This window comes from Narcine bancroftii, chromosome 5, assembly GCF_036971445.1.
Source record: "Narcine bancroftii isolate sNarBan1 chromosome 5, sNarBan1.hap1, whole genome shotgun sequence".
In the NCBI taxonomy this organism is placed as follows: Eukaryota; Metazoa; Chordata; class Chondrichthyes; order Torpediniformes; family Narcinidae; genus Narcine; species Narcine bancroftii.
Window position 1 is genome coordinate 236,629,891 of NC_091473.1, and position 15,454 is coordinate 236,645,344.

At 38.4% G+C, this 15,454-nt stretch overlaps 1 protein-coding gene across 8 annotated transcripts in view; it reads right to left on the bottom strand.

Annotated features, from left to right (window-relative positions):
* inavab (innate immunity activator b) overlaps positions 1-15,454 on the bottom strand; it is a 243,332-nt gene that overhangs the window by 80,758 nt on the left and 147,120 nt on the right. For 2 of the 8 annotated variants that reach the window (XM_069941740.1, XM_069941742.1), the window contains exon 1: positions 2,767-2,842. In XM_069941740.1, the coding sequence (XP_069797841.1) occupies positions 2,767-2,823 (57 nt within the window). In that variant the 5' untranslated portion in view covers positions 2,824-2,842. Of the gene's footprint in view, positions 1-2,129; positions 2,730-2,766; positions 2,843-9,681; positions 9,830-15,454 lie in introns of those variants that run through there. The other 6 variants (XM_069941745.1, XM_069941743.1, XM_069941741.1 and 3 more) reach the window with 5 other exon arrangements.

Here is a 15,454-nt window from a genome sequence, read left to right on the forward strand (position 1 = left end):
TCAAGCAACCAGTAAATACACCTATCCGGCATCTACCGATCCCCACAGATGCAGGATAAAAGAAGTTTTACTGTATTTGAACTTTAATGAATCTTTGTGACAGTTGTAAGGACATAGCAATAATTAGCCATAAACAATGCAAATGTCTATTTGATGCTGGATACTTATTTTTTCAAGCAGCCTCTGCTAAAGTTACCAACCAATGGACATTAGCAACACATTCATTGCCAGTGTTACTGCAAGACACAACCCAGTAACCAGACCTGACTATGGTACTTTACTGTTGTAATATAATTCTAGTCTCGTAAAATAATCTATTACTCTTAGTAACAGGATAATGGAAGACAATTACATTTCAAGAAGCTCAGTGTAGCCTGCTTCTTAGTTACTACTCATCTATGATTACCCCATGAGTATTCCATAGTGTTCTTGAGTACAATTCTATCATTATTTACTCATTCATTTGTTTGGTCCATGACAGAATGTATTTCAACACAACCTTTACACTGAGGTCTGACCTGATTGAGCAATTTAGGCTTGCTTTTGAGGGTCAATCCATTAACATTATGTAAATTTTGCCACTGTTGGAGATTGAAAAATATCAATTAAAATAATAAGGAATCCAGCACTTTTCCTTTGATATTTCAACCCACAGTCCTATTCATGAGGAACATGGACAGCCCTTTTCCCCAGATCAGGGGAGTCTAAAACCAGAGGTTTAATGTGTAAAAAGAACGACTTAAAAGGGGCCAAAGGTTTAATGTGTAAAAGGAATGACTTAAAAGGGGTCAGTGGTGGCAACTTTTTCACAGGGGAGGTAGTGGGTATATAGAAGGAGCAGCTGAAGGAAGCTGGAGAAAAAAAACCTGCAGAGGTGGGTACAAGTCTCAATAAAATGTCCCGGCTTTAAACATTGACTGAACATTTCTACCCATGCATGGTGCCTGATCTGCTGAGTTCCTCACGCAGTTCATAGTTTGCTCTTGATTTCAAAGGATACGAGTAAAACACAGGCAAATGAGATTAGTTTGAGTCGAAATCCTGGTCAGTATCAACAGGCTGGGCCGAAGACCTTGTTTGCTATACTGTAAGGTACAGATGCCACAACAAGACTCGCACTACCAGGTTCAGGAACAGCTGTTCCCCCTCCACCATCGGACTCCTCAACAACAAACTCAATCAGGGACTTAATTAAGAAGTCTTACTTTTGCACTTTATTGATTTTTTTTCTCTCTGTATTGCACAGTCAGTTTCTTTACATTTCTTTATTTGTTTACATGTATACATTCATTTTTCACTACAAATAAATGGTAATTCTGCCTCATCCGCAAGAAAAAAGAATCTCAGGGTTGATTGTGATGTTATGTACTCTTCGATAAATCTGAAAACTGAAGTATTAAATTCATGGCTTTGACTTGTGTTGTCATACTTCTGTACTGGAAGTCAACTGGAACAAAATAATTATTCTGGAGAGAAAAAGCAGCATAATTCCTTTTTTTACTGAAGATGTATTACAACCTCCACATCACAGAGATACAATTGCTATCAGTTAAGAATAGTGGTTTGGGGTCATTTACAGTTCCATGGACAGTGCGAGGCATCGAGTACCTTAGCCATGGAGCAGTTACTTTGAGCAAGTATCGATACCTAAATGCTGTCAGGATCGTTTGTACTGCAGCTTTAAGAAGCAAGTGTGCCAAGAATTAAAAATAATATTTAAACAACTGCGAACCACTCCGTTGAAAATCCAATGGCACAACTAGAGGACAAATTCTCAAGAAAGGTAAGAGCTGGTTCTTCCTTTAAACAAAGATTCTTCTTCACTTTGACCCACTTTAAAAGCACAAAAGCAAATCAATCAAATTGTCCCCAGTTCACCTAAAATTATTTCTAGATAATCATTTCAGAAACATTTTGCTATTGTTTGAACGCAACAATTAGATATTAGAACCACCTCAAATCTTTTAAAATGCTTGCACATTAAGTCATTTTATCAACTTCACTTAAGAGCACTAATGTGAAATGGCAGAGACATAATGCGACTACACCTTAAAGGTGTGTCTGATCTGTGAAGGCAAACAGACTATTAGAGGTATAAGTGGGCAGACGTAGAGAATAAACATCCTTACCTGCTCCAGTAAATTGTGTCCTGAGCTAAAATTCTTCAAATAAAGTATTCCGGCAGGAGAAATCTAGACTCTATTTTTTCTCTTGAAGAACAGTTCCACAATAATCCTTGACAAATAAATGGTTGAGTTGTTCTAATTCACTGTCTCCAGTACATTACCACTCCTGAAAATCACTAACCTGTTGCAACTTGAGTGTGAGGGAGGAGCAAAATGTAAAACCTTATCAGCACTAAGTCATCCAACTAAAAACTACAGGATTAAGCAACTACCAATGATGGAATCAGCCAGCAATAGCGACGGACGTCCTTTCATTCCTTTCTTCACTACCTCTCATGATCCGCGAAAGAGCAGGGCTCCAACAAGCTCTTTATTATGTTATCCCACAAGTTTACCTTTGAAGTGATATAAATAATTCAGCCAATAGGTTCTGTACTGTGTGTTGTGTCATACATTCCAAAGGCTGTCGCTCCCACATAAACCAGCAGACTTGCGCAACATCCTGAGAGTAACACACAGCAAGCTAGAAGACTCCAGCTTATGATTTTCTTTTTTCCCACAGATTAATAGGTCATACAGAGCACATTTTCAGCTTTCAGACTTGTATCTACACAAGTAAAACCGAGTCTCAAAAACTAACCTGTATATTGCCAGACCTAACATTGGGCAACGAAGGAGGAACAGGCACTGGGTGCATGAATCACTGAAGGTCCATGAGCAATACTGTGACATTATTGCAACATCAAATAGTATTTAATGCCAGGATAGTTAAATATTAAATAATATCCTTAGCCATTGAAAGAGAATGGCACCGATACTGGAGTAAGATATTCAGAACCACCCCCCCCCCCCCACACCCCACCTCATTCAATTAGGTCATGCTCTTCCTATATATTTCTAATTCCCTCATTATTCTGTGTTCCATTGAGAGCTATCTCAAATATACATTTTAGATCACTCGGATTAGAGAATTGTAAAGCTTCATAACACACTGAGTGAAGCAATCTTCAGTCAAAGAATGATAGGCAATTTTTGGTCCAGAGAGTCCATCATGTCTGTGTCCCTTGCTTCCCCCCCCCTCCTCCAAATCTAGGGCCCCACCCCGATCTGTAGTTTTGAAGGTCACCTATTCATCTACACCTCCTATCACTTTTTAAATGTGATCAAGGTTTCTGCTTTTCTTTTCCCTCTGGTGGATCTTTTGTTTTCCTTTTGCTCCCTTTTATTCTTTCTATCAATTACATCAAATGTATGATCTCTGACTCTTGGCAATTTTCCTCGTCAATGCAATGCTCCAGTCCTGGCAGCATCCTCGAAAATCTCCTCTGCATTCTCTTTACCTACGTTCCAATGTGGTGGCTAGAACTGAGTTAAATCCATTTGATTCTTCAATGAATCAAGCCATTAATATATTGCAATAAATTCTAGTGCCAACTCCAAAGGAGTTAATAGATTTCAATTCAATCCTGAAATGTATATTGATTTGAAATATATCTGATGAATTCAATCAGCAACTATGCATTCAATAAACTAGATCTAATAACCATAAAACAATTACAGTACAGAAACAGGCCATCTCGGCCCCTCGAGTCCGCACCGATCTAAGTTCATGATACCCCACAGTTCATATAACCATATAACAGTTTACAGCACGGAAACAAGCCATGTCGGCCCTTCAAGTCCATACCAGTTCACTTGAACAACTCCACTAGCTCCTCCGCAAACTCCTGAGGAAGTAGAGGCTCTCTCAGGTGCTACATCCTGAGATTTTCCAGGTCCTCATAGATTCTCTTTATAAGACCCCGTTTTCTTGGATATTTGACACTACTTTTTTTTACAATATGCAGTAATAGCACATGGAACAAGAAAATAAATTCACATTATGGCCTGTCTTTCCACAGCCCACATATATTTGGATTTTTTTTTTAACTGCAGATGCTGGAAATCTGAAATAAAAACAGAACATTTTGGAAAAATTGACCAGGTTAGTCAGGACAGCCCTGAAGCACTTGTTTCTCTTTCTTCAGATCTTGCCTGACCTGATGAGAGTTTCCAGTATTTTCTGTTATTCCACATATATTTTTCTTGATGGACTTTTACTCAGCTAATCAATGTCCTAAATCCACAGTGAAACCGACAGGAAACACTTATTTTGGTATAATAATCGTTGCGATGAATCATCGTACATGGTTTTGGTGCAGTACAAACATAATGTAATTTTATGGGATCTTGGTATCACTGTTCAGACTAGCTTTTATCCTCCATTCTTAATACCCTTTGAAACGATAGCAGCGAGCAGCAGTCCTCCAGTTAAATGTACTCCCACAACTCTGTTGGGAAGGAAGTTCCAGACTTGGAGAGGAACGGGCAGGTAATGGCTTTCCCATGCACTGCTATGCTTGCACTGCTTTGTGGTCAGGCTGTAGATTTTGGAGATGTTGTCAGAATAGCCTCAAGTGTATTACATTTTGTTCAAGATACGCACTGGTCCAACTGTGCACCAGTGGTGGAGAAAATAAATATTCCATGCATGGTGCGCTATTGATCAAACAACTGCTTTCTTCTTGATGTAGTTGAGCTTTTTAATAATGTTGGAACTGTAGTCATCCAGTTTAGTGGACCACATTCCATCGCTTAGAAATGATTGAAAAATAGGGTGAATGGGTTACTCTTGCCCCTCAAGTCTGCAGCACCATTCAAAATGATCATAGTCAATCCTCAATATGGGTATCATATTCCCCTTGTCCTCATACACCCATCTTCCCTTTAACTCTTCAGAAATATGGTCTCCACAGCCTTCTAAAAAAAAGACACTGCACAGGGAGTGTAGGTGTAGGTGGAAGTCAGAAATAGGAAGGGAATAATTACTGTACTAGGAGTATAGGCCCCTAAATAGCCCTCGGGACATGGAGGAGCAGGTAAGCAGGCAGATTTTGAAATAGAGTTCCCCATGAGAGACTCGTTCAGAAAGTCACGTGGATAAAAGAAAATCGGCTTACATCTAGAAAGCAGAGTGAAATAGTGGAAGGACATATTCTGCCTGGAGGTCAGTGACTCGTGGACTACTGCAAGGATCTGTTCTAGGACCCCTGCTCTTTGTGGTTTTTATAAATGACCTAGAGGAAGAGGCAAAAGGATGGGTCAGTAAGTTTGTGCATGATACAAAGGTTGGAGGAGTTGTGGATGGTGCTGAAGGTTGTTGTAAGTTACAAAAGGATGTAGGCAGGATGTAGAGTTGAGTGGAAAAGTGTGATGCATTTTGGAAAGACAAACCAGAAGGCTTAATAGTCAGTTACTTAAGTGTGGTTGAACTGAGGGACCTTGGGGTCCAAATTCATACATCCCTCAAGATCGCCGCATAAGATGCTAGTATATTTAAAAAGGCTTATTGTATGTTGAGCTTCATTAATAGGGGGATTGAGTTCAAGAGTCAAGAGGTCTTGTTGCAATTGAAGAGATCTCTGGTGAGACCACACTTACAGTGTTGTGTTCAGTTCTAGTCACCTCATTATAGGAAGGATGTGGAACCTATGGAGAGGGTGCCTGGGTTAGAAATTAGGTCTTATGAAACAAGATTAGCAGAGCTGGAACTTTTTGGAGTGTAGAAGGATGAGAGGAGACTTAATAGAGTCTACAAGATAGGGTGGATAGAGTCTACAAGATAGGGTGGATAGAGTCTACAAGATAGGGTGGATAGAGTCTACAAGATAGGGTGGATAGAGTCTACAAGATAGGGTGGATAGAGTCTACAAGATAGGGTGGATAGAGTCTATAAGATAGAGTGGATAGAGTCTACAAGATAGGGTGGATAGAGTCTACAAGATAGGGTGGATAGAGTCTACAAGATAGGGTGGATAGAGTCTACAAGATAGGGTGGATAGAGTCTACAAGATAGGGTGGATAGAGTCTACAAGATAGGGTGGACACCCAGCACCTTTTTCCCAGGACAGGAATAGACAGCACCAGAGGTCATATGTACAAAGTTAAGGGAGGGACATTTTGGGAAGACACCAGGGGTAAGTTATTTACACAGAGAGTTCTAGGTGCCTGGAATGCTTTGCAAGGGATAGTGGTGGAGGCTGAAACATTAGGGGCATGTAAGAGACTCTTGGTAAGGCACATGGATGGAAGAAAAATAGAGGATTACAGGGTTTGGATAATTTATGCTTTTAGTATGCTGGCCTTTATCAATCATTGCATGGAATGTTGATGAGGTCTTGCCAATGCAGGCCGAGCCTGTTTCATTTGCTATGGAACTGGGATTGAAATTGAACAATTCCTTGCCTATGTTTAAGATTAAGATTTTAAAAGGGACAGACAGAGTAAATGTGGATAGGCTTTTTCAATTAAGAGTGGGGGAGATTCAAACTAGAGGGCATGGTTTAAGATTGAAAGGGGAAAATTATAAGGGGAACATGAGGGGAAATTTCTTTACGCAAAGGGTGGTGGGGATGTGGAATGAGCTTCCGACAGATGTGGTTGAGGCAGGATCATTGGTTACATTTAAGGAAAGACTGGATAGTTACATGAAGAGGAGAGGATTGGAGGGGTATGGACCGGGTGCTGGTCAGTGGGACTAGGAGGGTGGGGATTTGTTACGGCATGGACTAGTAGGGCCGAACTGGCCTGGTTATATGGTTATATGGTTATATGGTCTAGCTTTGCAATTAAAGGAAGGTCATTGATTTAGCAGCTGAAGAGAGTTGACCCTAGAAGCTGCCAAGAAGAACTCCAGCGGTGATGTCCTGGGAATGGACTGAATAACCCTCAACCATCAGAAAGAGTACGATGATATTGGCTCCTTCCAGTTTGCAATGTCTTCTCTGTAGTAGAAGTTAAACTGATTGAAATCTGCAAGAGCAAAAAAACTGTAATGGTTGCACGACCACCATTCTGTGTTCCAAGAAATAATGTGCTCCCCAAATGCAAATTTCTGTCTTAATGTTATTTTAATATATTAACTGTGGGCTGATAATTTATCCCAGTAATAACAATTTGATTCAGATTTATAAACATACACATTGGAAAAGTGTAATTGTCACAAGGCTCAAGTTAAATGTTTGATATATCTTTAAGAGCTAACATTCCAATTTGCTATTCAAGGATCCTAAAGTAAATAATCATCACTTAGATTCTCCCAAGTTGAACAAAATCAAGAATTTTCCATGTTATCATTATTAAGAAAGTTATGTCCTGTGTTTTCTGTTAACAGCTCAACTGGAAATTCTGATACAACAGCAGGTCACAAGGGCAACTTTGTTCCAAATTCACATTTATCTTTTTCGAAGGTCAGATGAACTATAAATGACCCAAGATAACCAACACAATCTGTATTTCTGTGTGCCTTAAGTACAAGATCCCTTTGTTCAGTAATTGAAACAGAGAGGGTCACATTATTTTTCTGCAGTAACCCAGATGTATACAATTTTATAAGTGAGTCTTTACATAATGAATACTATTTATAAAAGGGGAAATGGATTGAGGGATTACCTCTGTTCAGTACTGGAAAATTTGTGAAAGAAAATCCTTTATCCTATTTTTTAGAAAATGCACATACCAAAACTGATTTGATTCCAGTGTGTTATTTATCTAGAACTACACCACTCAGCTGAAGAATGTCAATGTTTACCAGTAATAATCGTGAAGTTTCTCAGTGTAATCGTCCAGAAAATGGCATTTCTATGCAATAAAAATGGGGATATTAAATGGCTGATATAATTTAATTTTAATGTGCAATCTTCTCAAAATTAAATAAACTATTTTGTTAATGATTGTTCATTTTGGAAAATTATCATAACGCCCTTGACTTATTAAAAACTTTTTCCAAATAAACCATTTTACAAGGATCCAAAGCTAACTTTATTCATGGGGAAGCCTTTTAAACATTAAATGCTGCAGATATTTCACAAATGCCTTAATTCTGTGTTAAAGTTTGTATCAATTATTCAATGTTTTAATTGTTCAATTAAATTTGCATTTATATAATGCCTTGTACAATCTCAACAAATCCCAAGATTCTTTAATGCATCACTTTGTAAGTACTCTAATTGTAGAAATGCAGTCAACTATTGCAACCAGTTGAGTCTACGGATGCTGATTTTGGTGCAGTGCACGAAAGTACTCAAGAAACTTTGCCAATATTGCAGCTAATTTGGGTACAACATGATCATACAGGCTGCAGTGAGAGAAATACAGTAGGACTCCAATTTTCTGAAATCAGATTATCCAAAATCTTCATCTATCTGAAATTTTTTTGGACCTGGAAGTGACATCTGTTCACTTCCAAACACTTTCAGATAAATAAAGGTGTCCGAAACAATCAGAAATCCTCAGTTACCTGAAATACTTTTGGAGCCTAACTGACCCACAGGTTGAAAAAAAATCACCCGACATGAAATTAGAAAGATGATTGTCCTCATTTCAAGTAACTCTTTCCCTTCTCTCTTTCCATTTCTTCTTTATTTACCTCTATTGACTTTTCTCTCCAACTCCCCCTCTCAAACTGCATGTCACTCTCTCCCAACCACAAGCATTCGGAAGAATCCCATGTCCTGGCGTCATCAAGGAGAGCGGCCTCCCAGGCAGGAGTGGAGATCTTGGGCTCCCAGGCAGGAGTGAGACCTCAGTGGGGAGATGTAAATGAATATCAGCGGCATTTGGGAGGGGGAGTGTGTACAGGTGAAGATTGGGTCTGTGTCGGGCTCCAACATCGAAAACCAGGACGCAAGGCTGGAACAGCCCCTGCCAGAATGAGCCCACGGGTTGACAAGAGCCCGCCGACTTGCCAGTGAGTGTTCCACTGGCCAGGGAAGCCTGCCCAGGGATTGGTGGCAGTAGTGGGGATGTGTCAGGGATTGGAGGTGGAGGTTGGGAGGTCTCAGTGATCAGCAGCGCCGTTGGGGTCCTGTCGGGGATTGGCGGCAGCCATCTTCTCTTTGGTGAGAATTAAACATTTATTTTAATGCTTAAAAAGGCTTCCCTTGTTGTTTGCTGTTGTTTAAACATTGATACAAATGATTTGCTGTTGCTACTGGGGTGTTTTTAAAAAGTGACCGGTTATCCAAAAAATTCAGTCATCTGAAATGTATCCGGTCCCAACCATTTAGGATAATCGGAGTTGTACTGTAGCCAGATCAGATGGAGTCATAGCGTTTTACAACATGAAAGCAGGCCCTTTTGTCCAATTTGTCCATGCTGCCCAAAGTGTCCAGCTGGTCCCATTTGCCTGCATTAGGCCTATATCTGTCTAAACCTTTCCTCCCCATGTACTTGTTTGAACGTCTTTGAAACACTACCATTGTGTCCACCTCTACTGTTTCTTCTGGCAGCTAGTTTCCACCAACTGTGTGAAGAAGTTACCCTTTTTAAAATCTCACCCTTCTCACCTACAAATGTTGCAGTCTAGCTTTAGATCGTTTAGATCATCTCGTCTAGGAAAAAAATGACAATGACTATTTACCTGCTCTATGACCCTCATGCAGTGAATCATACTGATACTAACTCAGTTGTCTGTAAATAGAAACTGATGATTTTAAAAGCCAAACTATTAGCTCACCTGCATTCCGTTTACACATATGAGGCAAAGAATCATTCTAATTGTACGTCCTTTGGAACAGGTAGAGAAAGGTGTAGAATCCAAGCATTTGTTCCTTCCTTTGCATTGAACTGGAATTGTAGATCTCCCTTTTAGAGATAGACTTCCCCTGAAAAAAAAATCAGCAATTATCATTCTAATTTGATTAATTTTAAAGAAAATTAAGTCATATAAATTCTGCAGCTAACAAAGCCTCTCGTAAAATAAATGGGAAAACAGGAAGGAGCAAAGTAAGTTAAGAGTCGACGAGAATGTGGTCTTAAAATGATTTGGAGTCCCAACTTTAGGACAGCAAATCAGACAGAGAAAAATGGATGGAGGTTTTAAAATGATGAACAGTAAATCAAGAGGACGATTAGAAATTGGCCACAGAGCTGAAGCAGGAACACAACAACAACACAATCTACAAATTTGTTGATGATACCACAGTAGTGGGTTGTATAAAAAGGGACGATGAGTCAGCGTAGAGGAGGGAGATTGAAAACTTAGCTGAACGGTGCATCAACAACAACCTCGCACGCAATGACACCATAAACCAAGGAGCTGATTGTTGACTTCAGGAAGGGGAAATCCGGGGGGGCGTGGCAAGATGGCGTAGGGAGCGGACGTGCATTCCCGGTCTCCCCCAGGCAGTTATATAAATACCCGTTTTAAGAATATTTCTTTTCTGTTAAAAGTCTTTGTTTTGTTTATCAATTGTTTTTAGTTTAAAATGGCAACAAAGATTAAGGAAAATAGAGTTCAAATACAGAACAAAACTACACTCTCCGACTTTGGAAGAAACTCGGCCTACTTGCTCAGACAGAACCACGGAGTCAAGGCTGGAATTTTCTTAAGAACGGAGCTCATTAATTGGACTGTCGGATAAGCTGGCCTTGGACACCCCTCTGAAAGATGTTTAAAATGGCAACAAAGATTAAGGAAAATAGAGTTCAAATACAGAACAAAACTACACTCTCCGACTTTGGAAGAAACTCGGCCTATTTGCCCAGACAGAACCACGGAGTCAAGGCTGGAATCTTCTTAAGAACGGAGCTCATTAATTGGACTGTCGGATAAGTTGGTCTTGAACACCCCTCTGAAAGATGGTGATGAATATTGATTTGAAATGTTTTATGAAGATAAATTGCAGTAATTGGCATTGGTTGCCCGTGAGTTTTAAAAATCCAGGTAACATTAAAGTTTATGTGATTTTTTTTTTGGATGGAATATCGGAAGGATGAATTTATTATCTATAAATACAGAACAAAATTACATTCTTTGACTTTGGAAGAAATTTGACCTATTTGCCCAGACAGAGCCGGAGTTGGTGCTGGAATTTTCTCAAGAACAGAACTTATTAAAGTTGATTTTGGACTCCTTTTTGAAAGATGGCGACGAATGTTGATTTGAAATATTTGAAATATTTTCTGAAGATAAACATATATATGCAATAAGGTTTATCAGTGATTTTTTTTTGGATGGAATATTGGAAGAGTGAATTTATTATCTGTGAGTATGCATACATTGCAAACAGATTTTAATAGTTTTGAAAAGGTTTTTTTTAAACTAAACAACAAGATCAGTTTAATATTGAGAAAATTGGAAAAAATGGAAACTTTATTATTAAATTTGGAAATTCAGTAGAAAGAAACTATGAACAAGATTGATGATTTATAAAATTAAAGTCGAAGGAGCAATGTCCAAGAAGAGTTAAAAATTTTGAATAAATTTTTCTTGAAAATAAACAATAATTTCAACTTAATATTGAGAAGATTGACAAAGTGGAAAATTTGGTATTAAATTGGGAAACAGAAGAAAGAACTTATGAATAACATTGATGCTTTAGAAGATCAAGACCGAAGGAATTATGTTCAAGAAAATTTTAAAAGATTTGAAAAAAACTTTTTTTGAAAGTAAGTTACAAATTCAACTTGAGACTGAGAAGAATGGAAGATCTGGTGTTGAACTGGGATGTTCAGAGGTGTTTTAATTCAGTGGATGAAATTCAGGAAGACTTGAAAAAAAAATTTAAAAAAAACTTTTATTGATTGTAAACAATGTTTAACTCAGTGTTGGGAGGGTGGAAAGGGTGCAAAATTTAATATCAAGTTTGGATTTTCAAAAAAAAAAGAGTTTATGAATAAGATTGGTTAAATTGATCGACCGGGGTTTTATGGATATAAGAAATGATGATTTTTCGGTTTATACGTGTATTTTGTCTGCCTGGGGGGGTGGGGGAGGGGGTGGTACTCCTGCTCCCGAAAGTCATAGGCCACTTGTGGTTTATACCACACCCATTTGGGTTTTTGGGAATTAACCACCACAAGGTGGTTTCCTAAGGGGTTAGGGGAGGTGGGGGGGTGAAAATTTGAAAATTATTTAGTATCTATTATGTAATATTATACTAAGTCAATTTGAAATGAATGTATGGAGATACTATAAATAAATTTCAAAAAAAGGAAGGGGAAATCCAGTGATCATTGGGGGACCAGAGATGGAGAGGATGAGCAAATTTAAGTTCCTAGGAGACGCTATCTTGGAGGATCTTTCCTGGGCCCAACACACTAATGGCATTGTAAAGAAAGCACGTCAACGCCTCTACTTCCTCAGGAATTTGAAGAGGTTTGGTATGACATCAGGAACCCTGGCAAATTTCTACAGATGTATGGTGGGAAGTGTGCTGACTGGCTGCATCACAGTCTGGTATGGGGATACCAATACCCCTGAGCATAAAGCCCTGCAAAACATAGTGTATATTGCCCAGGACATCACAGGTAAAACCTTCCCCACCATCTAGAATCTCTACAGGGAACACTGCCATCAGAGAGCAGCAGCCATCATCACCCTGACAACCACATGCTCTGATCTCGCTGGTATCATCAGGAAAGAAGTATGGGTGCCTCAAGACTCAAACCTTAAACGTCAGACGCCTCAACAACAAGCTCAATCAGAGATTCATTTAAGGACTCGTTTTTGTGCGTTATTGATTTTATTCCTCTCTCTATTACATAGTCAATTTCTTTACATGTCCTTATTTGTTTACATGTGTACATTGGGTATAGTTTTGTTTTTGCACTACCAATAAGTGGTAATTCTGCCTCACCAGCAGGAAAAAGAATCTCAGGATTGTATGGGATGTCATGTGCGTACTCTGACAATAAATCTGAAATCTGATGAATATGAAGAGAAGAAGCAATCGTGAGTGACGGAAGGAAAGCCCGCAATGAAAATTGTTGAAGTTACTGTACATATTCCATACAATTCCTGATCCAAATCCAAGTAGCAGCCCTTTGTGGTTCTATTCCCTGGTGGGCTTGTATGGTGCACAATTATAGAACTGAGGGTAAAACTGGAAGAAAGAACTGGGAGAAAAAAAAACCATTAATAGTGTTAGTGAGATGGAAGCAGAAAAGATGAGAGGGATAGAATTAGAGAAGAAAGAGAGAGAGAAAACACTTACCCGCTTAAGATCTAAAAGAGAATGAGAGATTAACTAAGCTCTATATAAACAATTCACAAAAATGCACTGGCTATGCTGAAAGAGAAATGTCCCACTGGAACTGAATGAGCTATCTCACCTCCGCAGAAGTAGACATGAAATATTCCAGAATTTGTGAGCTGTGGGAAAAGCATGAATTCAGTGTCTAACTGTTCACTGTTCAACGTTTTGGAGCATTAATAGCAAATGACCTAAATTTTAGTCTTATGTAATAGTCTTTCTGACAAATTTGCTTATCTGATCTAGACATTCAAAGAGAATGAGATGAACTCATGTCCAAAATATGCTTGAATTGTTTGCGGGTGAAAGTCAAAGGTTACAGAAATGGGTGGAAAAGGTTAGAAAATTGGAAGAAATACAAGAAAGATATATTAAAGAACAAAATAGAATAGAGCTTTGTGGGTTAACAATAAGCAAATGGAATAGGCTAATAGAACAATGAGGAAAATGGTAAAGAAGCAACCATGTAGATAGACAAGTTTCTGACCACAGGTAGAAGTTGCAGATTTAATAAGCATGCTTTTCTGACTTTAAAAATATCAGTATCTTTGTGAATGCATTAAATCCTGTGAAATTATGGATCATTATTTCATCTGCAGTTAATGAAAAACTAATCATGTCTTCCTCTCCCCTCTGTGTGAACTGTATGCATCTTGTGATCCACGGGCATCATGTACAAATTGATATATCTACAGGGCTTTTCTAAGATCAGGTTTATTGATATTTCTTCCAAATCTGTTGGAGCTCTCCCAAGCCCAATTCCAGCCAGGCCCTCTCCCATCATAAGTAATTATTACCTGTATTTGCAAAATAAAAAGTAATTAATTAATTACTTCATTCGATGAAAAATAATTAATTACCAGTACTTGAAAAAGACAAAAACGCATCATACTTGCATAAAACTGAAGAGATAGTCAATAACTGACCATTACTTTTAAGAGGTTCTGAAATATCTGTTCTAAAACTTCTCACAGAAATACACACTAGTCTATTATTGCTAAAATATTATTTTAGTTAATTACATTTTTTTAAAATATGTCCCCTGTCATTATTATGAGGTTGTTTTCTTTTATTCTGACTCCCACTTAAGCACTCCCTTTGAATGCAAGTAAATCTTACTGTGAAAAGACTTATGCCTATACACTTGGCAGCACTCACCTGATACACTTTACGAAATTACTTGAAGTTTGCCATCAATTTATGCACAGTTTTATAGGGCGAGATAAGCAGTCACATCACTGTGTCATGACATTGTAATGCACAGTTGTTCATGTGCTGCATCCCATCTGGCTTGCCACGAAGGGCATCTGTCTCTGGAACGTACCATGTTCCAGAAAAGGGGGAAGGGATCTGCAATATGTGTTGCTGTCCATGCTAAATTCTGCATACTTATAAGGTCAACAGTGCTCATTAACATTCTACAACTTGTCAGATATTTATCCTTGCAGAAAATGTTGCCAGGAATGATGCTACTCTGCAATATTAGAAAAAAATCTTCTGTTCCACAAGACTTATTGATTGAGCGTGATCCTTCAAGCAGCAGTTTAATTCCCAAGGGAGAGGAGTTAACCCTGTAAAGTTTATGCAATAAAAGAAATTACACCTAGCAAGAGTACTGAAAGTTTTCATTCTGCGTGATGTGAGGTAGAGTTGGGTGCAAGAATAACAAAACTGATCATAAGATTAATAGTGAAAGCTGCAGAATTTTATGTTCATTTCTACATTCACAAAATGTGGCATGTGGTCTTGATCCAGAGATCATGGCCATTCCAGCTGACATTCTGAAATCTAATACGATACTCCACTTTTCGTAGTGTATTTTTACATTTCAAATGATGCTGTGAGTCAGCGAAGCAGGCAGAGGTGTGTGACATCCAAGCACATAATAGCACTCCAGATGCCAAGTCAACACTTTATCTGACCTGGCACAAAATAATTCACACAGCAGTCTTCTATCAGGTGACTATCTAACAGCTAAGTAAAATCTAAAAAAAATCCAAAATGACCTTAAATTAAACCATTTTATGACAAGAGTTAATTTACATATATGGTCAGAAACCTTGGTGAAAATAAAAGTTTTATTGTGAAGAATATTTACTTGACCAATTATTTTTTTAAAATATGGAGATAAGAATCTCAAGCTGATTGAGTAAAATTTGTGTCTTAATTAGTCCTTGGTTCCCTACCCAGCCAAAAGCATGGTGAACTGTCCCCGTTGTACTCAGTACGATAATCTATTCAAAGGAGTAAATC